Source organism: Semicossyphus pulcher, unplaced genomic scaffold (genome assembly GCF_022749685.1).
Source record: "Semicossyphus pulcher isolate SPU_LCO1_2020_fin unplaced genomic scaffold, fSemPul1.0.p SCAF_18, whole genome shotgun sequence".
NCBI classification, from domain to species: domain Eukaryota; kingdom Metazoa; phylum Chordata; class Actinopteri; order Labriformes; family Labridae; genus Semicossyphus; species Semicossyphus pulcher.
This window is the reverse complement of record NW_027211691.1, coordinates 17,711,332-17,734,867: the sequence shown is the minus strand read 5'-3', so window position 1 is coordinate 17,734,867 and position 23,536 is coordinate 17,711,332. Positions and strand designations below refer to the sequence as shown.

The following is a 23,536-nucleotide window of genomic DNA, read 5'->3' as shown; positions in this document are numbered from 1 at the left end:
GTGTTTTATTAGTGAGCTTCAAAAGGTGCTAGCAGGCAGATTTAATTATCATTAGACGGAGCCACGCTAGCTGTTTCCCCGTTTCCTGTCTTTGTGTTAAGCTAGGTTAACCTGCTCCTGGCTTTAGCTTCATATTGAGCTTGACAGTTGCGTAGATTGTTTCACCTCACTCTCAGCAAGAAAGCCAATAGATGTATTTATCTGTGAAACATTTTAAATGGAAGCCTTAAAAATAATGTCGTATGCTGTATTTTTGTGGCGTGAAAATGAATGGTTAACAATTTGATTTAACCCAGAAATATAGGTTTCCTCATAAAATCTAGGTCCACTGAATGTCACAGGATAATTTAAACAACCTCTGTAACAAATTCTCTTCGTGTTAAGACGAGAAACGTATGACGAATGTGTGAAAAGGCTGAGGACAGTGATAAACTTAGCAGGGCTGAATTTGCTGGCATGTGATGCGCAGCATTTGACAAGACCAGACCTTTTGGAGCAGAGAAAAGCTTGGAGCCATCTTTAATTTTAGCAGGAGAGCGCCGTAATGACACAAGCTGTTTAAATCTGCGGACATGGTGTCAAGCTGATGCTAATTTGCTTGCAGGTGATGTTCGTATCTGCTGTCCCTGCTCCAGCCACTCTCCCTTTTTCATTTCACTTGCACTTTTATTGCCGTTGTCACCAGCTGCACTCTTCTGAAATGGCTTTTCTGGCAGATAGTACAGGTGTGTGTGTGTGTGTGTGTGTGTGTGTGTGTGTGTGTGTGTGTGTGTGTGTGAGGAAAAATGAGTCCTGTGTCCTTGGTTGCAGCTTATAATTATAATAAAAGATAAGTTGGTGGCCCCAGAGAGTGAATGAAATATGTCCTAAACTGCAGCAAGCTCTAGGAGTGGCTGTACTCGCTGCCAGACTCCCAGCATCCTCCTTGGCCCCGCAGACATCACAGATGGTATCCCGGCGCCGGCCAACCACCTGTGAGCGGAAAGTGAACGATCGAGTCTCTGACTTCTTGTTCGGACTCATCGGGACGTTTTTTAATGTTCCAGGCAAGGTCAGCCAATCCCGGCCGAGCTTGCTCGAGCAGCTCCTGAAGGCCTTAACCTGCTCTCTGAGACGTGTACAAACGGCTCGATAATGTACAGGAGGAGATTATCTTGGATGTTATAATATTTTGTAACTTAGTCTTAATTACTTAGCTTATTAGCTTTTCCCTTTAAACACGCTGCTATCTGATTAATGCCCTCGAGGGTAAACATCCCGGCTGTTATGTCCCTTTAAGGGGATTTTAGCTCAAGGTGAACTGTTTTTAGTGTGTGTGTGTGTGTGTGTGTATGTGTGTGATCCTTGCTTACTTAAACAGAAGCTGCACTTGCTGCCCTTAAGAGCAGTTAGCAGTAATAAGGCAGGCAGGGGGCATCATGGGAAAGTGTTTCTCTGCTGCACAGCTGGCTTTGGAGAGGTCTAGGCCACAGTTAATTGATTCAAGTTCCCATTTCTGGAAGTATTTTTATGCAAAACCTCCATGGCATATTGCATTTAATTTGCAAAGTAGCATTACTATCTCGTATGCAGCACTCTTCTGAGAATACAGGCCACTAACTAAAAGTGTTTCATGTTAAAACTAACTCACTGCATGCATTGACCTTCTGGATTCTCCCTGCACTCTATATTTGTAAATGATGTCACATGGTGGCTATTTCGGGAGGGGAAGCTGCTGCACATTTAATCTGAGCACCTGTAGCTTACATGCAGTGCTGCTGCTAATGATTAATTGATTGTTAAGTCAATAGTGAACAGTGTCTATAACAACTCTTAGAGCTTAAGGTGACAACTGAAAATGGCCTTTTTTTGGACTGATTAACGAAACAAGTTCAAAGGTTTTTAATTTACTATGATACAAAATTAACAGAGCAGAAAATCCTCACATTTCAGAGACTAACGAGAGAATTTTTGTCATTTTTTCTTTGTAAATGACCCAAACAGTCAATCAGTTATATAGAGCTGCAACAATCACTTAGTTTTCTCTATATCTAATATTTGCCAATCTGCAAAAAAAAGAAAATAATAGGCAAGAATTTTGTTGGTTGTCCATTTTTAAAGACAAAATGTCACATTTTTTCTACTTTCAGGTCCTCAAATATCAATATTATTTTAGTCTTCTGTAATTATATCATATGTCAGGGTTTTGGTCTGTTGGTTGTTAAAGTGGTAATCTCGAATATCTCAGCTACGTTCTCTGTGGCGGCACCTGTGGCGATAAACTGTAATTGCGGGAGCACACTTCCCAGACAGTGTCGCATGTGTGACGTCCACGGTCGGCTCCGGTTGTAAGTTGTATCTGTAGTCATCCATCTTTTCTCTGTTTGTTCAGCCATAGTAGATTACTGTTTACTCGCAACACTTGCCAAGAACGGAAAAGCAGCCGCTTAGCTCCGCCTACCCTCTCTGGCAGACCAACCACTGCTGGGTGATGGAAAACGCGTCACTAACTGGATGATGCGTGTTGATTTTTTTCCGCAAAAAAATTGCCCCCGACACCCAGCCCATAATACTCCAAATGCAAAGGCTTTCATCAGTGGGCCGTAGGCTCAATCACCATTGTGTTACCTCATTCGGTGACAGAGAGTGACTCATTAATTTAAATGAAAATCTTCAAGATTATTACTTTAAAAAAACAATCATTTTAATACATTATTATGAAGGATAAGATAAATTGATAATGGGAATAATTAAAAGTTACTGCTCCAGTACTAATAAATCACTTTTTTACTACATCCACAAATTTAAAATGACTTTCGTCAGAGGGTTATTTTCCGGTCGTACAATTTTTAAGATATTTATCACCACACAGGGACCTGAGTTAATAAAGAATAAAGATTTAATGGAACATGTTCTGGTGGAAGTGTGAGTGTAGGACAAGAAGCACTGACATCACCTCTGCTGATCGACTAATTCCCACTGCAGCCGTACTCACCCCTCAGTTTCTCATTGACGAGCTCCCGTGATTGATCCGTGATGAGGTTGACATGGCAACGCAGCAGATCACTCAATAGCGAGCGTGTCTTTGTTTCTTTTTTTTTTAGAAAGGTCATTTTGCTCGCGAAATTATCTCGTACACCCACCAGAATTACACGAGGCAATTCTTTGTCAGGATGCTTCATTAAGATATAGCCTTGACACCCTTTATTTGCTGTCAGCTTTCTTCCTCAAACACGACGCGTGCGGCATCCTTTTATTTATTTTTTTTCTGCCTGAGGTAATCAGCAGCATCCACTGTGATTGCATTTTAATTAAAAGGCGCCATTTTAATCATCTCTGGCATAGTGTTGGAGAGAGGGGATGTGGCGTTATCAATCCTATGTCCCTGCCTATCACACACACACACACACACACACACCCAATGTCTGACTAACTATGCTTGGCTGGATGCTTCATTAAATGGAAGGTCGTAATTAATATTGAGAGCTGACAAGGCCTCCCAGAGAACCCGATGAATTAAGCCGGGAAGTGATGAGGAGGTGAAGTTGAATGGACTGACAGTAATTGTAGACCAGTGTGATGCTTGATCAAGAGGCTACTCTCTAAGTTCGGCCCCACTTTTGTTTTTTAGCTATGGATTAATATTTGTGAAATAAGAACTGACAGAAGACTGTATGGGCTCTCTGGGTTTAGCTCCTTAGCCCTTTTTTGTTAGCCAAATTCAGTATACTGAGAAATCCTCATAAGCTTTAACAAGGTAAATGTTGCATTTTTGCTTCAGAAGAGACATAGATGCTGGATTACTAACTAAAACGTTGCTCAAGAACCTTCTGTGGATCAAACTTTGACTCATTTATTTCAGCTCCAATCAACATAAGTCACCGGAAAGTGTTTCAGTCTAAAGTAGTGCTTTTTTGGTCATACCGTCCAATAATAATTCCACATTTTTATAACATCTCTGTTCAATTTTTGCAACATAATCGGCTGCACGGTGCATCCTTAATATCGTGATCCCTTAAAGGTATAAGTAGGATTTTTCCTTGCATTTTGTCAACAACACATTCACACTGGGCCCCTCCTCCTGGGCTCTTTGTCACCAGAAGCTCACTCTCACTCTCTCGTGTGAGAACACGCCCACCCTGCCGAGTTAACACCGTCAGCATCACGGTTACCTTTGCGCTAGCATGCTAACTGCCGGTTACCTTTGCGCTAGCTTGTCCAGCAGAAAGAAGGCCAACTCTGCATCGCTCTTTCACCATGTTTGCCGGTCTGATTGGGCACGGTTGCTATTTTAAACCACTCCCACACTCACCTATATGCTGTGATTGGCTCAGGGCCCCTCCTGAAAACGTCCTGTGCAAAGCAAAACAACAGAATAGATGCAGAGGGAAGGGTCTCACAAGGGTCTGCACACACTCCCCAACACAAGTATAGAGGCCCATAAGTGATGATTTGTATTATATTATATTTGTAAAAGTCTATATGTCATTTTTCTAGGAAATTCCTACTTATTATACAGTCAGATGTGAGTGGGGATGACATGTAGCAAGGGACCAAGATTGGGAGTCGACCCCAGGGCCGTTGCATTAAGGACTATCCCTCTGTGCATGAGGTAAGCGGCTTAACTGCTGAGCTAAACCAGTGCCCCACAATAGTGACTCATTATCACCTTTTTAATTGACATATTTTAATAAACTCAGCAGCTATCGAGCAATGTTAGCATACAGTTGAAGTCAGGTTGTTTTCAAACTAATGAATAGAAGTTAAAACTTTCAGTCTTCTTTTACCTCTGTTTGGGTCTCCACCACCTCGTAAGGGAAATGTTTCGAGCCACAAAAATGCTCCGCTGTGTTCAGCAGCCAGTCGCTAACATCTAAAAATGAGCAGAATTGGGTCGTTGGGGATCAAACCGCCAATATTCCCATAACTTTTCGACGTGATCTTTTTCTGTTTCCACCGCCTCCCTAGCCTACATGCATACCAACTAAATATAACATTGTCATTTTGGATCTGTCTGAAACTTTTGGAACAAAATACATCAGTTCTCAACCAACAGCACATTTTTACAGTTTTGTTTACCTGCAGAAAGTTTTTTCGGTCCATAAAAATGATTTATGTATTAGGTACAAAATAATAGTCAGGTACCCGTTGTCGGAAAAGCAATTTGTGTCCTTGTTTTTTGAGCAAAAAGTTGTTTCCCTTCAGTTCAGGACATTCTGCCTTTTCGTTTTTCAGGGGAACTGAGCGACCTCACAGCTCTGTTATGATGCCTCCCTCTACATCATTAAATACCCATTTTGCTGACATATTGAAGCCATTACCTCCAAAAGGTGTAATTTCCTCAAATGTGCCCTCAGCTTCCAACAAAATGGCTGCATATTGTGTCAGTATAATCACGTACTCACACAGGACTAGAGCGTAATAATTATATCAGAATAATGACTCTTATGATGAATCTTTAGAAAAGAGAGTTGAACAAACTTGGAACACGAGATGACTGAAAAGTTCCTGTCTCATCCGCACCTGTCCTGATTATCCCTCCTTTCTGTGTGAATTGATTTACGGACTTCTCGTACTTATCTCTTCTCATTATCAGAGAGGTCTGACAGAGGCCTCTCCTCCTACTCAGCCTGTACTTCAATCACGGTCACGAGCTGCTCATCGCTGTCCATCGAGGCCACCGGGCCAAGAGGCTGCATCCAATTACGTCACGCCTTCTGATGAGCTGAGGGAAAGAAGTAAAAGAGATAAAACGGTTGAAGTGTGAAGGCTGAGGCTTGACCTAGTTGTGTACAGAGAGTTTCTGTTTTCCCAAGACTGCAAACGCCAGAAAAACGTATGAGCTTGTTAAACACATTTGGATGCTATGTTCTTTTTCGTCTCAAGGTCTAGTTACTGTCTGGGCTTGTTTTGATCCTGATTGTGCCGCTACATTAAGCTAGCAAAACAGAAAATATAAGTTCAAGAAGAGTTTTAACCCCACTAACTGCCTTTTTTTGTCCGTGTTTTTCCTGGAAATGTATAAATGTGGACGATCACCTGTGCAGATGGGCGAGCAGAACAATCAGTCCCCTGCTCACTGCAACTCCCACGTGTGAAATATGAACACAGGGAACTGCTACCCATAATGCTCCTGCCATCTGTTCATTTATTAGTCTGGAACACCCAGCCCTAGTCCAAGCGTTAAAGTTCATTAATATTCATAAAACATTCATATATGGAAACGTTGCCCATGGAGTCGGGGTATTAGTGTCAGAGACAGGATAGGAGAAGTCGCACTAATTGATGATTGATGGCTTTGCCATTAGCAGCGAGGCCCACAGCCAGAGTTAATGTATTACTAAGCTCTACTTTGATAGAGTGCTGACATATTTAGAAATGGTGACATTGGGCTAATTTTATACTGCATTTTAGTTCATTTTCTGTACATTTAACCATCTGTTGCTTATATTACACATGCTTATAGCCACTATTTATATCCAGTTTTAAGGTTATTTTCCTCTCTGCCGTTTAAAGTATACCTGCAACACTTCTCCTAGCTAATTAAGCTAATAGCTACAAATCTGGTCAAATTCGGCTACTGATGCTATTTTATTTATTTAAGAAAATATTTCAGAAAAGGCTGGATTCTTTTGTGATTAATGTGTAATGGCTTCTCTTTACGAGAGTTAGATGAGAAGATTGATACCACCCTCATATCAGTGCACTAAATTTGAAGCAGCAGCTAGCTAGCTAGCTAACTTACTAAGCCTCCGGACTGGGCACAGGGGCTAACAGCTTGCTTTCCCCTAACTAAGGGTAACAATAGCACAAATTTCAGTGTTTGGTTATAGTAATGGTAAAATAAACAAGATATAGCTTTAAAAAGTTTAAGAGATTAAGAAGTGCTGGAAAATAGGCTTTGTTATGTTTAGATATGGCCTAGTAGTAGTTAGGCTAGTAGTTTTCCCAAACAGTAGCTAGCAGCTACAGAGTGATATCAATCTTCAACTTTTTCAAGCCATTCAAGGAAGGAAGCAAATAAGCAAACTTAAAACTTAAAACTTTCTTTAATCTTTTAGTTCTTTATTTGCTCATTTTTTAAATAGTTTGACCATAAAATGTCCAGAAACGTTAAAAAAAAGAGCTGTAATTTAATTTTCCTCTTCCCTCTCCTCCAGGTTGCCTGTTTGAAGACGAGCTCTGTACACCCTATGAGTTCTGCGTCAACGGTAAGTCAGACTCAAGGAGTCGTGTACGCCCACCACACTTCATTATATTTGATGCCGTCGTGGCTATTTTTAATCATTCAGGGATTCATGGATAGACGGATAATCATTGGAGAGCTTGCTCACAGCATATGTCTGAACAGCCCTTGTGAAATAACAGTTATGTCATCTCATTTATTCGACTAAAATCTATACCTGTTGGATGCTGTTCCCTTTGTGTGTCCAGGTATCCCTGAACCTCAAATAGTCACGACCTCATCTACAAACCATCTTGTATTTTGAGCATGGATGTGTCTGTGTCAGTGGTTGCCACAGCAACACGCCACCTGATGAATCGAGGGGGAGATGTCCGGGGCTTTTCACAGTGTGGCATTCAGCAGAAACACACAGCAGGGGGCTTTAATTTTAAAGGAGATTGATAGCGTGTCGATATCAAGGAGCATCTTCAGCACAGAGCCATCATAAAAGGTTAATGTATTCACACATAGAGGAGGGTTTCAAAGCAGGAGCAGCGGTTCAGGATACCAAACTGTCCTTACATATATGCTGGGCATCCACTATCCAAACTAATCCACTATATGTTTGAGAGATTGTTTACTTTGCCTGGGTTTTGCTCACTTCTGCAGATTCATCATACAGTCGATTTAACAAACAAAGTGAAGCCAGGAAAAGGAACACTGGCTCAGCTCGTTGGCAGACAATAGAGTTACATTCAAACATGATGTGATGATATGTTTTACAACTAGTGACTTTGTAGTGAAAGACATAAAATTGAATGTTTATATTCTAATGCTGTTGTCAGGCCAAGTCAATGTATTGGAACTGCAACAAAAAACAAACAATATTGCTTTACTTGTGATTAATCTGTATTTTTTTCTCTGCTAATCATTTGATAGTTTTGTCTCGAAGATATTTGAAAAAAGTGAAATATGCCAGTTGTAATTTCAAGTTGACATTCACAAATTATGTATTTGTTTCTCGAGTAGTTACAGATTAATGTTGATCCATTTTCTCATCAACTAATTGATTAATCAACCAATAAATATTCACCAAAAGGATTTGTGGAAAAAATCCACAAACAATAATTAAAATGGATTTTAGAAAATGAATAAATAAAGCATGAAAGTGTTAGCAAAGTAGTAAATTGACAAAGATTTTACACACAACAGACTTTGTACTGAATATTAACAAGCTGGAGTAAAAGAGATGGATCTTACTGAAAGTGTTTGATATGAAGCTACAACCAACCATCATTAGCATAGCTAACTAGAAAGACTTGCAACAGGGGGAAACAGCTAGCCTGGTTTTATCGAGATGTACCAACATCTGCCCACTGTGCTGCCTACCGCCTTGTAAAACCCCTCTGTAAATGTTACACTTAAGCTTCTAATGCTTAACCACACTAGTTATAAGCTGTGTCTCAATTCAGGGGCTGCAGCCAACGAAGGAGGAGGTTTACGGAGGATGAGCCATTCATAGCCTGTGTAGACCGCTAAAGCTGAACTGAAATGAGACAGTCTCGTCTACGGAGGATTTCCGGTTTGCGTCACCAGCTGTGTCCGCCCTTACCCTTGCATGACTAAACGCCGCTCCTGACCCCTAGCAACAGGTAGCTAGTGGGCGAACTAGCTAATATACCTAAAGTCACCAAACCTATTATTTTAAAGATAATTATTTTCAAGGTCCCTTTCGTTTTTTAACATGTGTAACGCTCACTATTAAATTGAGTTAAAACCCAAAAGGTTTGCATTTAAAAGTGTATTCCTCTGCCACGTGAGAGTCTGCCATCTTGTTTGAATTGGTGCACAATAATTCTGGGGATACGTTAGGCTGCGAAGGATGCAATTTGGACAGCCTTCGACGCGCCGCTGTGACGCGTTCAAATACGCCCTTCAAAGGATGCAGACTCTAGATTGGGACACAGGGCTATGGGCTAACTAGCTAAAATCTATTGCTAATTGGAGGTTTTTGTTAGCCGGGCTAGCTGTTTCACCCTTTTTACAGTCTTTATTCTAAGTTAGGCTAACTGGCTACCGGCTGCTCTACATTTAGCATGAAGACATGATCGTGGTATCTATCTTTTTCTCAAACTATTCCTTTAGATAGGTTAAATATATCATTTTTTCTGTGGAGCGGTTGCGGTGGAGATCTAATAGTGACGGGTAGTGAGCAGTCTTTGGATTTGCAGCATGTTAGGGAAGCAAATTTGTGGGTTTCTTCCCTTATTTCCATATTAACCCACTTTAGGAGGAAACTGGGAAGGAGAAGGCAGCACAGAAGACAAATATAAAAAAACTGACTTTAATTACACAGACTGCGTTGGTACAGAGGGGAGCTGTGTGTAGCCTAATAGAAGGAAATTGCTGACGCCTCGACAGAACCCCCAGAGGCGAGGAGGGTCGTGGTGGGTGTGGAAGTTTCATATTACATTTGATTATCAGGCAAAGCTACGATGTGGATGGTCATTTCTTTTGAGAATTAATGTTTCTCCTTTCCCTCATCTTTTCATCTATTTTTTTTTTCACCTCCCTTTGGCCCAAGGAGTAGCGCTTACATTATCCCTCTCATGCTGAAATGTAATTACAGGCTCCATGCTCCATAAAGGCCAAATATATACACGAAAGAAAGAGTAATGTTGGGTTAATGTTGTACATAATATGCAAGTAATGAGACATTATTTAGCTGCTTCATAAACCTTCTGCACATATTCAATCTACCTCCCTGTCACTCTCCATCGGACTCCTGATGAGCAGCAGCCACCGCACAGACAGAGGATGAGTGGGAGTAACTAGGTCTGCCACTTCAACTCTTCTCCGGGTCCCTGAAGGAGTAACCTGGTTTATTCTGGGCTTGGCCAAACGCGCGCTTCGTCACCCGTGCTGTTGCCATGCAAGGTGGCTGAGGGGAGGGAAGGGTTATGAGAAGGAGCCGCTCTCTGTTGTGTCAATCAGCACCATTTTATATGTGGTTGAGTGTCAACGTACGTTTCATGGGGCACAAAAAAAGACCCTTTAATCTCAAATTTAAAACATATCCTACGAAGTTCATTAACAACATGTATAAAATTAAGAAATATGTGTTTGTAAAAGTATTAATTTCTCGTTTATAGGACACACCTTAATAATATTGCAGTCAATTTACCGTTAGCTAAACCGTTTAGCTTCTGTCACTACTGTTCACCCTTCAAGCTTTCCCTTTTCAGGTGGCACATTTGAATTTTACATAGATAAGGTTAACAGATTTACCACCAGAATTGTTTGTTATTTTAATAAGGTACTTATCACAAGCAGTAACAAACAAAAGGAAGCATCTCATTGCTAGCTAACAACAGACAGCTTTGTCAGGTGAAATGCTAGCAAGAGTTTATCGTCTGTGGCTAGCTAGTGTAAGCTAACGCCAAAGCTTAAACTCCATGATGGTGGTTGAAACCTACATTTCTAAAACGCCCTTTTAATGTTTCCAGCTCTTTAAAGAAAAAAGAATAAACAACCCTTAAATGATCTAACATGCTAAAAGGCTGAGGCTTAAGCTAGGTTTCCAGGCAATCCTTGCTAGCTAACGATACAGCTAACGTAGAAGCAACATTGTTTGTGTAGAGGGTACGGCTTGTTAGCTCTTGTATTAGTGCCTTGTTACAAAGAAAATGTAATATTAATGTTATAAGAACCCTTCTGATGGTTTTGATGCTAACCACAGATAAAAAAAATATGTACAGTTTTGCAAGGAAAGAATGGGGGGAAATGGCCAGATGAACACTTATATAAACAGGTACGTTCTGTTTTATATCTGTAATAAATTTGGATCAATTTGTCAAATCAAATCTACTTGTTGTTGGACATTACATTTTTGTGAGGCACAATTAGTGGTGGAAAAAGTTCCTCTCCTGCAGATGTTATTGTGTCATTGATAAAGTGGGTCAATTATCCTCCTCCATGTATCATTTAATCATCTGATGTCAAGCCTCATTTTCAAATCTTTATCCTCATCTTACAGAAACACTTTCTCTTAAAGGACATGTGGTTACCCTAAGACCGGAAATGCGTTTTAATTTGCTGCAGCTCTCTAGAGCCTGTGGTAAAGTACGCTAAAGTACAGCGCATAAGTGCTACATGTTTCCCCGAGGGCACCGGTTTGCTCCTATTAAACACTTAACCAGCAGTGTTTTATCGATCCGTGGTTATCTTGCCTCCGCTTGGGCCAATATTGTCTGAAATGTCCACGCTGTATCGTAGATTTAAACGATTTAGGTGATGCTTCTATTGATCAACTCTTGCAAATAGTTAAACTGCAGCATAAACAGTTTAAATAACCACCTAAAGAGCTATAATGGCAAACAAATCTGCATGGGAAGAGAAGGAGCGCAGTGGTGGTAGGTGCAAATCCAAGAATAAATGTATTAAGAATACAACTGTGCAAAATGGTTAATGTAAGTGGGAGAAATAGTACGTTAAAAATAATAATTTAAAAGATAATAGAGCTAATTTATATTCAAGGGCGAAAATAAAGAGGCCTTTTGTTGTTAGTCTGAGAGGCTGGTTTATCTTTATTAATTTTCTGTAGTTACATGTAGATTGTAGTGCGTGCGTAATTATCATTCAAAGGCAAAATTTCCTTCATAAAAGACCTGAACAATCCGTAAACACTTCATCCATCATATCCTCATCGCTTGTCCTTTCGCGTTTGTTCTTTCCTTTATTAGCAGACTACATCCGGCTCGTCTCGCTGCATTGATTTGGGCCTATTCATTTCCACGACACGACTCACACAGCTAATACACCTGTTCCAATACGTCTCTATTCGTCTCCCGAGTCCGTCTTCTCCTCCTTTCAACATACAGTCTTTTTTTGTAAATGCTTTCCTGCCTGTCAGCTTTCGTGTTTGCTCCTGTTATCCCCGAGCATTAGCCTTCACAGTTTAAATAGCTTTAGCGGCAGCCGGGTGTCGCTCTGTCTGTCACAGTGGGAGGAGAGACGCCGTCTGGATTTACGGCTCTTTACCTTTTTTATTTGGCTTAAAATCTTCCTCTTTATTCCTGTCAACACGGTGCTCATGCAGACGTTGATCCCCTTTATTAAGAATGACACTGATTTGTAGGATTGTGCATCTACAGTAAGGTTTGATTGATTGATTCGGTGGGCCTGTTTTATGCATCATTGATCGCATCGATCGGGGCTCATTTGCATTGCAGTGTCCGTTTGTTCATCGCAGTGACAGCTATAGTCTTGTCCTGCAAGGTGGCACGAATTGATTTATTGTCAGCTTAATATTTCCTGAAACCTGACAGAAGATCATTAGAAAATCTCTGCGTTCTGCTCGGCTTCATAGACTTTGCTTCAATCCCAAACATCCTTGAATGTATTGATCCCACATAGTTATGAAATTGCATTGTATTTTTGCTTTGCTGTCAGTTTTACAGGCTGCGTTTCCTCCGAACCTGGGATTAAAATGTTGTTTCTAGCTGTCAGAAATAGAGGAAGAAAAATCTGTGCTCCCTGCAAACTGTCAACAACAATAAACCATTGTTGCTTGTTGTCAGTATTGCGAACACACACACTATAAAACGACAGGACGGTGCTTCTGCGATTCATCATGCATATAGCAACAAATACTTCAGAATCTCCTCCATAAATCAATCAAGTGTTGTGTTTGACAAACAAGGATTTCTTTGTCGGAAGAAAAAACCCTTCAATGTCTATTTTTACGGCCACTAAATCCCTGTGTGTGTGTGTGTGTGTGTGTGTGTGTGTCTTGTTGCTATCGGGAATGTCCCTGACAACGTAGAAGGAAGTGACATGTTTAACAATGAGGCATCAACATTGAACAGTTCCCTTTCATTTGTTATGTCACCAGCCTTACATAACGTTGGTTGTTAGCGTCTAACTGGGAGAAATAAATCACACCAGAAGTCCTTTTTTACCTAATTACATTGAACACACCACCTGCTGTAGTGTCATCAGAAAAGAGGAGTTTTTTAAACAAGATTGACGTCTTGTGATTCTGACGTGTCTGTGATGATCCGTGCATCTGTAGGTGGGAAGTTTTCCTCTGCGCTGTTTGCCGTCCCAAAATAACTCCTGAGTGTTGTGCTATGCTGTTTATGCTAATTCACCACCTCCCACTGTTTTTTTCTTTCCTGTACAGAGCTGTCATTTAGCAGGTCGGAGGCAGGGGGGGGGAGTCAGGAACGGCTTCTCCTTTTAGAATAAGAATTTAATTTGGAGCCTCGTCGTCTGACATCATATTATTATCTTTGTAATTATCAGGCACTGAATTTTACACCAGAGATGGCACTTTAATTACTTTTTGCTCGGCGAAGGTGAAAATGCTTATGATTTATAAATAGAGTGGGGATATTTTCAGTTTCATTCTTGATGTAAAGGGGAGGCTTCTCTGTGTGGAAATGCTACTTCATATAGACGATTGAAAGATATTATTGATCATGAAAAGGTGAAAAAACATGTCACTCTTTAGCCTTTATTCAATTAGCTACTTCATCATGAAAATGCCACACAGACAGGTCATTTTAAAGGACCAGTTCACCGATTTTCAACCTCAGTCCTGTCATGCTATCATGGGGAGCTAATGCCATTATGGTAGAGGAATTTCGCTCTGTGCCTTTGGAGGACGCTATCTGCTTCTCCAATGGGCCCTGGAAAACCTTCGCCAGACTATGTAAAATGCGTCATCTGGCGGAGGCCAGGGAGCTCGCTAAACTACACTTCCTCAATCTAGGACGCCCGCCTCTGATGTCATGTCTCGTTCAAAATCGTCAGGTTTTGAAATGTAGACTGCAGACCTGAAGATTTTTAGACGATTCACCGGTATATTCTCGTTGTATTTCATATTCTGTAGCCTACTGGGCCGTTTCTTTCAGAGGGAGGGGCGCAATGCACGCTGGGTGTTGTAGGAATGTAGAATGGGCGAAACCCTGAGCTGTTTGTACAACTTTCTCCACAGCTATGGCGCTAATTTCAAATGTCATTGCTTCTATTGATTACAGAGAACACCAGCTTTGACTGACAGTGGCTTTTTCCGGGTCAAAGTGCTCCTTTAAAAAACAAGCTGAGTAACACCCAGTGTATATAAAGATGAACAATGTGACTCCACCTCCTCTCATTGTACAAAATGAAAGCCAAATTGCCCCCCGAACTGGGCGCTACAATGTTGTGCATTTGGAGCAATGACTGTAATCATGAACTTTCCTTAACTGTGACAAATTGAATGACAGCACGTCTCATTATGATGACTTTTTTTTACCTTCTCTTTCCTAAACCTAAAACCGAAACCAGATTGCGTGTCTATGTAAAGAAGCAAACCCTCACATTTGTATAACTAACATTTGCATGATACTTCCCCAGATTCAAACTGATGTCCTGCTCGATGATGGAAGCTCAAATGCTGTTTTAATGCTGCACTGATACTCGATTTATCAGCAACTGAAAGACAATGTTTAGTGAAAATCTAGAGCGACATTCGGCCATATTTAAAGGGACAACAACATAACTGATAATTAGCTTAGTCCAATGTATATAAAGCTGGACGATGCATCTTCATCTTTTAGTTACGTCTCCTCCACTCTGCTAATCTGGAACAGATTGGCTGCAGGAGCCGTATATGTCAACAGAGCTGTCAATCATTATTTTGACAGCCTCAAATAACTAATTAAAAATAAACTTGTCAGAAAAATGAACACTTGGACGTAAATCAGCATGATAAGAACTAACTATAATGACAGAAACCATGTTTGTGAAATATTTATTTGGCGTGTATTTTGTTTTTATAGTTTGACTCATGTCCCATCTGTTAACATGGAGGAGGCGGGCTTTATGAGCTATACTGCAGCCAGTCAGCAGGGGGCGATAGAGAGGGTTTGACTTCAGTTTTAGGGAGCTTTCATGTCAGAACTTTGGACTTCTGACGACTCCAGACTCTTTTTTCTTCAACATTATTGATCATTAAAATGGCGTTGGAGTAGAGGACAGGAAATTGCAACTTGTAATGGACATCAGTGTTTTCTACAAGCCCCCACGTGTCATTAAGCATCAATCGTCACATGGATGTTTGCTGTCATTGTCCAACATCTCGGGGCTAATTAATGGGACGCAGCGGTGCGTTACAAACTGTTGATTCACATCATTACATCCCGTCTAATCAGGGTGGCATCCTCCTCACACATACCCTCACACGGTGGTATGCATGATTACACGCACATATACAGAAGAGATGGCTCTGCAGGCTTCATCTCAAGAAATCATGTGCGAGGTGAAGTTTCATTTAGTGAGTTTATCCAACAACACGCTTGGATTTATCTCCCCAGCTGAGAGAAGGTGACAACACAGGTCGTTTATATTCCAGGCGTTACGCCTCTGCGCTGCTGCCTGACCCCAGTGAGCCTCAGCATCCTTCTGAGGTCTAGACCAGCCATTGAATTATGGGTTTCGCTACGGACTGTGCGGCGTGTGTTGCCTGGAAACCTGTATTGAGTGAGGCGGGAGGCCTGCTGATAGGGAGATTACCAGGATCCCCGATAAAGTCCTTTCTGCCATGAACGGCTGCTTATCGTGGTGCTGTCAGAGAGAAAATGTCAGCGATTAGATCCCCAGAAAACGTGCAGATAGAGCTTTAAAGACACTGCAGGTGCCACACACCATTACAGCCATTTCAACTGGACAGGTCGTTTTACTTTGACACACAAAAATCAATGATTTCTGACATCTTTCTCATGTGTGCGGCTCTCTTTCAGCTATCAAACGCATCCCTCACCAGCCTGTTTTCTCTCTTCCCGCAGACGGAGTGTTTGGAAGATGCCAGCAGCTGGCCCATGCAGACCTCTACACGTACGATATCTCTTCCTCCGCTCTGCAGCGCCTCAGGATCCTCCTACAGAAACTGGCTCACAGAGGTACATACCACCCGTCTGTCTGTCTGTCTGCTTCCGTATAAGTGTCTCTTATTTCTTTATCAGCCATGCACAGGGCTTACAGCAAATGCTTGCCGACTGCCATTGTGCGAGGCAAGCCAAATAAGCCAAGCTGTCTGTTTGGCTAGCACAACAGGTCGTTTGACTCATACGGGGCCATTGTTTCGCCACCATCGCCAAACTCCTGCAGCCAGTCTAATTGGATTGTAGCTGGTCGGATATTTAGAGCTAATTTTGTGGATGAATAACTGTGAGGTATGCGGGCTAATCACATTAGACAGTGGCTCCTACTCAATCAATGGAAGCAGCTGATGTGTTTGTCGTAACAGGTCATATCTTTACGGTCTTAAAGGTCATCTGACATAAGATGTCGGAGGGGTCACTTTAAAGCTCTTTAAGATGAAGATTTAAAAATTAGCGTGATGAGAATGCTCATTCATGTTTCGTACAGGCTGGTGCTGGTGTTTCATGCTGGAGGTTGTGACACTGTGGAAAACAACAGGTATAGGGCCTAGAGGCAGACTGCTTTACACATGGCTCTGGCTCTGGAGTATGTGTTTTCTACAACAACAATTATTTCCTGCAAAGACATAGACACTAGGTATATATAGGTACCTTTTAAAGGTAAAATAATGTAGCTACAGTGCTGTTACAACCTAAAAATATGAGAAAACAAGACTGGGTCAAAACCTAGTATGTGGCTGACCGCATCAGGTCAATGTGCGCTTTTGTGGGCAATGTGTTACAAGGACTGTCCTTATGAGGCCGATGACGACGTGTTTGAAAGCAGGTGCGCGCTGCGGAGGTAGGTGAAGTAAGCAGACAAGCAGCGGAGGAGCAGCCCCGCCTACTCCCCGAACAAAGTATCCAGATCCGAGAGTCAGAGAGAGTCAGAGAGACGCGTCACTGGAGGTCCAATACGCTCCATGATCCCCAATTGCGATGTCGCAACTCTCTCTTATACAGTCAGTTACTCAGTAAATTACATACAGACCCGTGTGTCGGGCTGACCCCGGCGGTCAGCCAAAAATGGCACATTTCTGGTAAAATAGTTCCCAAATATCAGAGAGAAGTCGTCAGAAAAGACTACAAGACGTATTTGAAAGCTACATCCACAATATAATTTGTCAGCGGAGTGTTGAGAATGAACAGGACAATCATACAGGAACAACAATGTTCTTGCGCAGCAGGGTAAGTCAATATATTGTTTTATTTTAAGCTAATGTTTAGTTATGATTCCCTAAAACTTTCTTTATATAATAAAAGCCCAACAAAATCCTGTACGAGTTTGCCACAACAGTGGCACAATCCAAGGGCTGGTAAAACAAAGGCTGTGCCGATATCATCAGTGGTGGTAGCGAAGGCCAGACAGGATCGCAAGTGGAGACCACTTGACTGACTTCCGCAATTTTTAAACCATGTACGACACATCTCTCGAGTTTTTGGCTTCTGATTAATGAAAAATAAGACACCCCGCTCTAAACTTTCTCCTTGTTCTGAAAGCTTGACAGGCCTCCCGCGCCTAGTCACGATTGCTAATGTAGGATTGGACAGTGGCCCTTCCAGGGAGGGGCTTAGCGAAGGGTCACTTGTTGGATGCACAACTTAACCTGAAGGCAGCTTGTTGTACCTGCTTTTAATCAGGGGTTTCACAGCAAAGCACTCAAAGCTTTTTATGTATTTATTTATAAAGCATCTGCAGTTGTGACATGAAAACACAGAAAAGTTCAACAGGGTGAATACTTTGTTCAGTTAGTACATTAATTCCAGCTAATTGCTCGTATAACCTCGAGAGTATGTGCACACAAAGTCAGCTGAACATACAAGATATGTCTCCAATTGAACATGCATGGATCATAAAGTTTCCTATTATAATTGAATGATACATGAATAGTTATTTAGGATTAAACGTACAAGTTTATAGAGGGAATTCTTTACTAAAACTCCTTACCTTTCATTTCAGATTACATGGTTCTTTTCAGGAGATGTCTAAGGGAATTATTTGGCAATTAAGGGCCTGTAATAAATTGTTGCCGTGCCGATATATGAAGTCTCCCTTTGAGAGAATCATGTTTTTTCTATCCTCCACACTTATAGCAGCCTGTAACTGCAGCCATAACCCACCAGGGGGCAGTAGACACCTTTAATACAGACCGTGACCGTGAACATCAGCCCTCCAAACATAATTGGCTTTGCAGGCCACCCTGAGCTTAATATCTTTTAACAGGCGTGAACCAGTGTTGAAAATCATTAAGAGTAAGCAGTCGGCCAGAGGAAATAAAAAAAAAAAAAGAGGTAGAAAAAAAAATGCAGTGATGAATATTAAGCAAAGCGAGACCACACATTTATTCTAATTACTGCTCAGAAATAAACAAATGAGAGTGAGGAAGATGAGAAGAGATCTGGTGTGTAATTTTTCTCCTTCTTCGTTTTATGAGGTGTTTAATGCTTTAGGGAGTCTTATTCTCTGACCTTGTGTTCTTTAGACACCCGTTTAGCGACGCCGTAGACATGACATCATCACTTTGAATCATTTCCCCCCTTTCTGTCTTGTGGAATCACATCCAGAGACACAGGGCATTATCTCCAGATGAGTCCACAATGCACTGTTAATGCTCCGCGTTCTTATCAGCTCAACAGCTATTGAAGTGTCATCTTTTGAGACGTGCGGGACGCTTTTTTTTTTTTTTGTTTGAGCCCAGACGGGGTTATTGAGACCATTGTACTGTAACCTAAATTGAAGAGATGAAGGGGAGAAAAAACGAGGAGGGACATCAATGGAATCGATTTACAGTCCTCTTTATCTTGCATCAGAGACACAGGTTGAAATCACACAATCTCTGCTCACTGCACAACACCAATGTCATTCAGATCAATAGGAGTTGACCCTTGTACAAAGGGGCTCGGGTTGTCTGGGTCTGTTCCCAGTGGCAGAGCACGTTGTCTGGTATTAAATTTTCACCACAATACCTTTTGAATGCAAGGTCCTGTCACCCAACTGCAAATGACTTTATATTACATCACCCAAAGCTAAGCAGCGTTAGTATTCACCGTGTGCAGCCGCAGTATATCTACAGCCACAGTATGTTCATAGCCAGGCTGCTGTCATATTTCTTTGGAGTTATTATGGCTCTGCTAAGTGTGTGTATGTGTGCAGACTGGGAGTGTGTTAAGATAAACACAGGAGCTTATTCTCTAACTTGTGTATTTATTTGATATGCGCAATATATTCAAAAAGTGGAACATTTGATTGAATATTAGCTGAACACCCCTCTGGCACAGCACCTAATCATAGCTAATCATCACTTAGCAGGCCTAGCAAAGCACAGCAAGTCTGTCTAGCTTTTACTAAAACCAAAAATACCTAAAAATATGATTAAACCTTACATTTATCTGCTCTATTAAGAGCTTAAAATGTTAGCTTTCCCTTTAGCGTACTACCTGTGGGAGTATCCTAGCTTAGCAGTAGCTTTATCTACAAAAGCAAGGGGCATGTCATTAGCTAGCTACAATTTTGGGGGGACTTGTTAGCCTAGTTGCTTATAGCAAAAACATCTACCTGGCTGGAGGCAAGATGCTAATATTTTTTAACATTTTAAGTAAGGAGTAAGGACCACGTCCGGTCCCTAACTTTTGCTAGCTAGTGTGTCCTTTGCCAAGCTCATCTGTTATTCCTCATCCTTAAACCCCTTACTTTTAGCAAGTGTTTTATGAATAAGAATAATTAGCAAAAATCTTACTAAACTACTAACTAAAGTTTATTTTTTCAGAGTAAGCTTCTTAAAGGTAAGGTTGAAACAAGTTACATTTTAATTACCCACATTGTTATTAAAAACACTTAACTAGGGCTAACTAGCTTTACCTCAAAATACCCTGAGAGTGCTAATCCTTAGAAGCTACTGTTTAAAATGTTCCCTGGGACTTGAAGCGTTAGCCGCAGTCTTTTAGCACAATTTAAATTTTGCAGCAGTGATTTTTAAGAAAGATTCATGTTTTAAAACTAAACCAACAAAGCCAACTCAGGGACTTTTAGCTAGCAACAGTTGATGATATTTGCTAGCAACAGTTGTCATTCACTCGATAAAATCCAAGGCCCAAAATCCAGATTTCTTTCTTTAACTTAGATGTGAAATGTATGGCCTGTTGTATAATATATAGCCCACTATATATAATATAATTGTAAACTGCTAACATAGCTACAATGCAAGAGCGAAAAGCTTAGCAACATTTTAAGGAAAGAGGGTGGGCTTAGCAAACGGGCTAGCATGAAAGATGATGGTTAATTCTGTGTTTTTAAACTACTTTATCTCATATTTTTTAGTTCCTGGTCAGTATTTCTTTTGTTAAGCTTTATTCTCTGAACTTCAGAAAGAATCATGTCAGAGAGTAAAGCTTGATATACCATGTTAAACTACTCCAACCTGCAGTCGATTGACCCTGTGACCCTGTGCAGAGTGGCGGATACTCTCATAGCACTGACAAGTGAAGTAAGATGATGCATTGTGACATTTGCATTAGCTCCATTGACAGGAGTCGTCAGTCAGGGAGAGCCAGTGACCGTAAACTGACAGTATGTCACTCAGGTGTTACTGAAACCACAATGGTCCCCGGTTTTCCTCTCGAGCAAACATGTTTTCTTTGACAGACAATCGACAAAAACTGTTGTTGTTCTTCCACATATTCGGCTCTGTCTGTTCCTTGACAACCTTGCTGGATGGTACTGTCTAGGAGAAAAAAATTGCAGATACACTTGCTCGCTAACATGGCATGTGAAAACGAGTGCTTTTATTGAACCGTTCAGTGTGAGTCCATGTCTGTGCAGAGGGCAGGATCATTTCAAAGATACCTGCCGCAGATTTTTACACCGAGCAAAATGATTTCCACCACAGGCAAATAATCGTTTGTATCCTCTGAGGTGTTCACCCACTGTTGCATCAATGGGTAGTACATTTAGCACATTAACTTTGGCCTAGTAGTTTCACTAGCACTTACAAGAGAGGACAATAACCCATTAACCTTACTGACCTGATAGTGGGTCATTCATTACAAGTGCATACTTTGCAGTCAGATCCAGCCCACTAAAGTATATTATAGATCCCAAAGTCGATAAAATACTACTTTCTCTGGCTGGATTTTGAGGAAATAAGAATAATTCAAGACAAAAATGTCTACTATATTACTTATCTATATATCTATATCTACTTTTAAAGCCCCCCTCCAGTGAAAATCAAGTGTTTAACCTTGTAAACATCTCCATGTGGTGTTTCTCATGTGCTACAAGACCTATCAGGGACATCATAAGCAGTCATCTCCACGGCTGGGCCTGTCTGCTTTTAAACTGCAGTGTACCAAAGACAGAGTGAACAACACGTTTTCAGATTGGCAGGTTTGAGATGTCACAAACCTAAGGAGCCAATCCTGTCAGTGGACGGGGTGACGCTATGCATATCATTATGTGCAACCACTTCGGCGATGCGCGAGTCAGCTGTTACCGTCATCCTAACTTTTGCAAACTCACTACTGACTGCAAACGTTAACAGAACTATTACTAATTACTACATTTCAAGCTAGCTGTTGGAAATTTGCATCGTGGGCGGGGACTATGCAGATTCAGGAATGTTTAATGAGGGAGAAGGAGGAGATGCCTTAGGAGGATTTTTACAAGCTAATTAACGTATTTTGCTGTAAAACATGTCAGACACAATTTATTATTTCAAGTATTTTATGTCTTAAAACACGACTTCAGTTGTAACTTTAAGAAATATTGCTGCTCAAAAACAGAGTTGTGGCTTTAATTATTTAACTCGTTAGTTAAAGGAAGTTGATGTAATCTGGTGGAATAAGATTTTAGCTTTATGTATGTTGCAATTTAAGTCTGAAGATAACAATACTCAAATGAAATTGAATGAAATTACACTTTAAATATATTCATTTCTTTTTTGGCGCTGGTTTAATCTTTCTGTCAGATTTAGATTGACACATTTCATTTGGACTAATTAGGCAGAAATCGCCGCTAAATTATTCACACTCTCTTCCATTAACGGCTTTAAAATCAGTTGGTGGACAGAAGTAAAGCAAAGGGGAAAATCTGCATTTCAAAAAACAGCAGATGAAACCACAAGACGTGTAGACAGGATCCCATCTAATAGGCTTTGAATATTTAGGAGCCCCCCTCCCCCTCCCCCCACCTCTCTCTGTCACACAGAAAACAGACAGGAGGCCAACAGAAATATCTCGCTTGTTTGAAAGCTGTTGCGCTAATGGCACGGCGTTAATTAACCGAGGCATTTGCCTGAGACGGCGTGCTATCCTTAACAGGCGAAAACCGGCAGCTCTTGGTGATGGAACCTGGACTAACAGATGAATTTGCATGACATTTAGCTTCCTCAGTGCCAGGATAATCAGCTGAGAGGTTGATTGAGAGGAATCCGAGCGTAGAGGCCCCGCTACTTTTCTCTCTGACTTTCTTTAGCAAAATAGCTCATTTTGATTCTGTAATTTGCGCCGGAGCACCTTTTTTCCCCTCAAGTGTGCCCATCACAGACAGACAAAACATGGTATGTATGGAAATGAGTGCACCCCCCCCCCCTCCCAGGAGACAGAGGGGATAGAGGTGTCACAGTCAATGAAGCCAGCCTCATCCACTCTGAACCCATTTAACCAGCTGCAGTTAACCGCAGGTACCATATGGATCCTTTAGGGCTGAAGTCGGAGCTGATTTGATGAAAGCATAAATGATCATCGCCGCGTTGATATATAACAAGTACACACCACATCGGTTAAGCCACGGGTAGTTAACTGTCATTGTTGTACGGATGGATGACCGAGCTGCGTTCCAGAACAGTGACAACATACGCTGCTTTGTGCTGCGTTCAGCGCTGCCAAGAATGACTGGAGGCATCTGTAGCTGCTCTGCATCGCTCAGATCCTCATCTGCTGCTTATGAATATCTATGAGAAGAATACCCAATGTGTAAGGGTGAGAAACCAGGCTAATGAAGACATTCTGCTGTGTTCATACTTTCATTTTCTCATATATGTTTGAACACACACTGCTGGTTTACTGCTGTGAAACGTGTCCACATCATTAAGAGCAGTGTTAAAGTAAGGAATCTGGCGGCTCAGAAGAGCATCTCCCATTAGAAAATGCTTCTACAATGGAATTAAGTGCAATCAGTGTAATCCCGTCTCCTTAAAAATACCATAATATCCTCAGTATTTCTATTCTCTTTGCCGACGGAATGCCGCGCCCCTCGGCTCATCGGGAATGAGGCCATGTTTTGGGTATCTTTTTTGCTTGGGTAGCTCCATCTGGTCCTGGCACCGCTGCGCTCTGCCCCTGCCCAGGAGTTCTGCATCCCAGCTATGTGTTGGCAATTAGCAGAGATGTTGGCAAGGCGTCAGGCCGCAGTGTGACATTCTCCCTGGGC

General features: G+C 41.4%; 1 protein-coding gene across 1 annotated transcript in view; it reads left to right on the top strand.

Annotated features, from left to right (window-relative positions):
• The window catches only part of ptprn2 (protein tyrosine phosphatase receptor type N2), a 137,689-nt gene that overhangs the window by 10,122 nt on the left and 104,031 nt on the right, over positions 1-23,536 (top strand). Inside the window, exons 2-3 of the mRNA XM_069667372.1 lie at positions 7,140-7,190; positions 15,976-16,089. Coding sequence (XP_069523473.1) covers positions 7,140-7,190; positions 15,976-16,089 — 165 coding nt within the window. The remainder of the gene's footprint in view (positions 1-7,139; positions 7,191-15,975; positions 16,090-23,536) is intronic.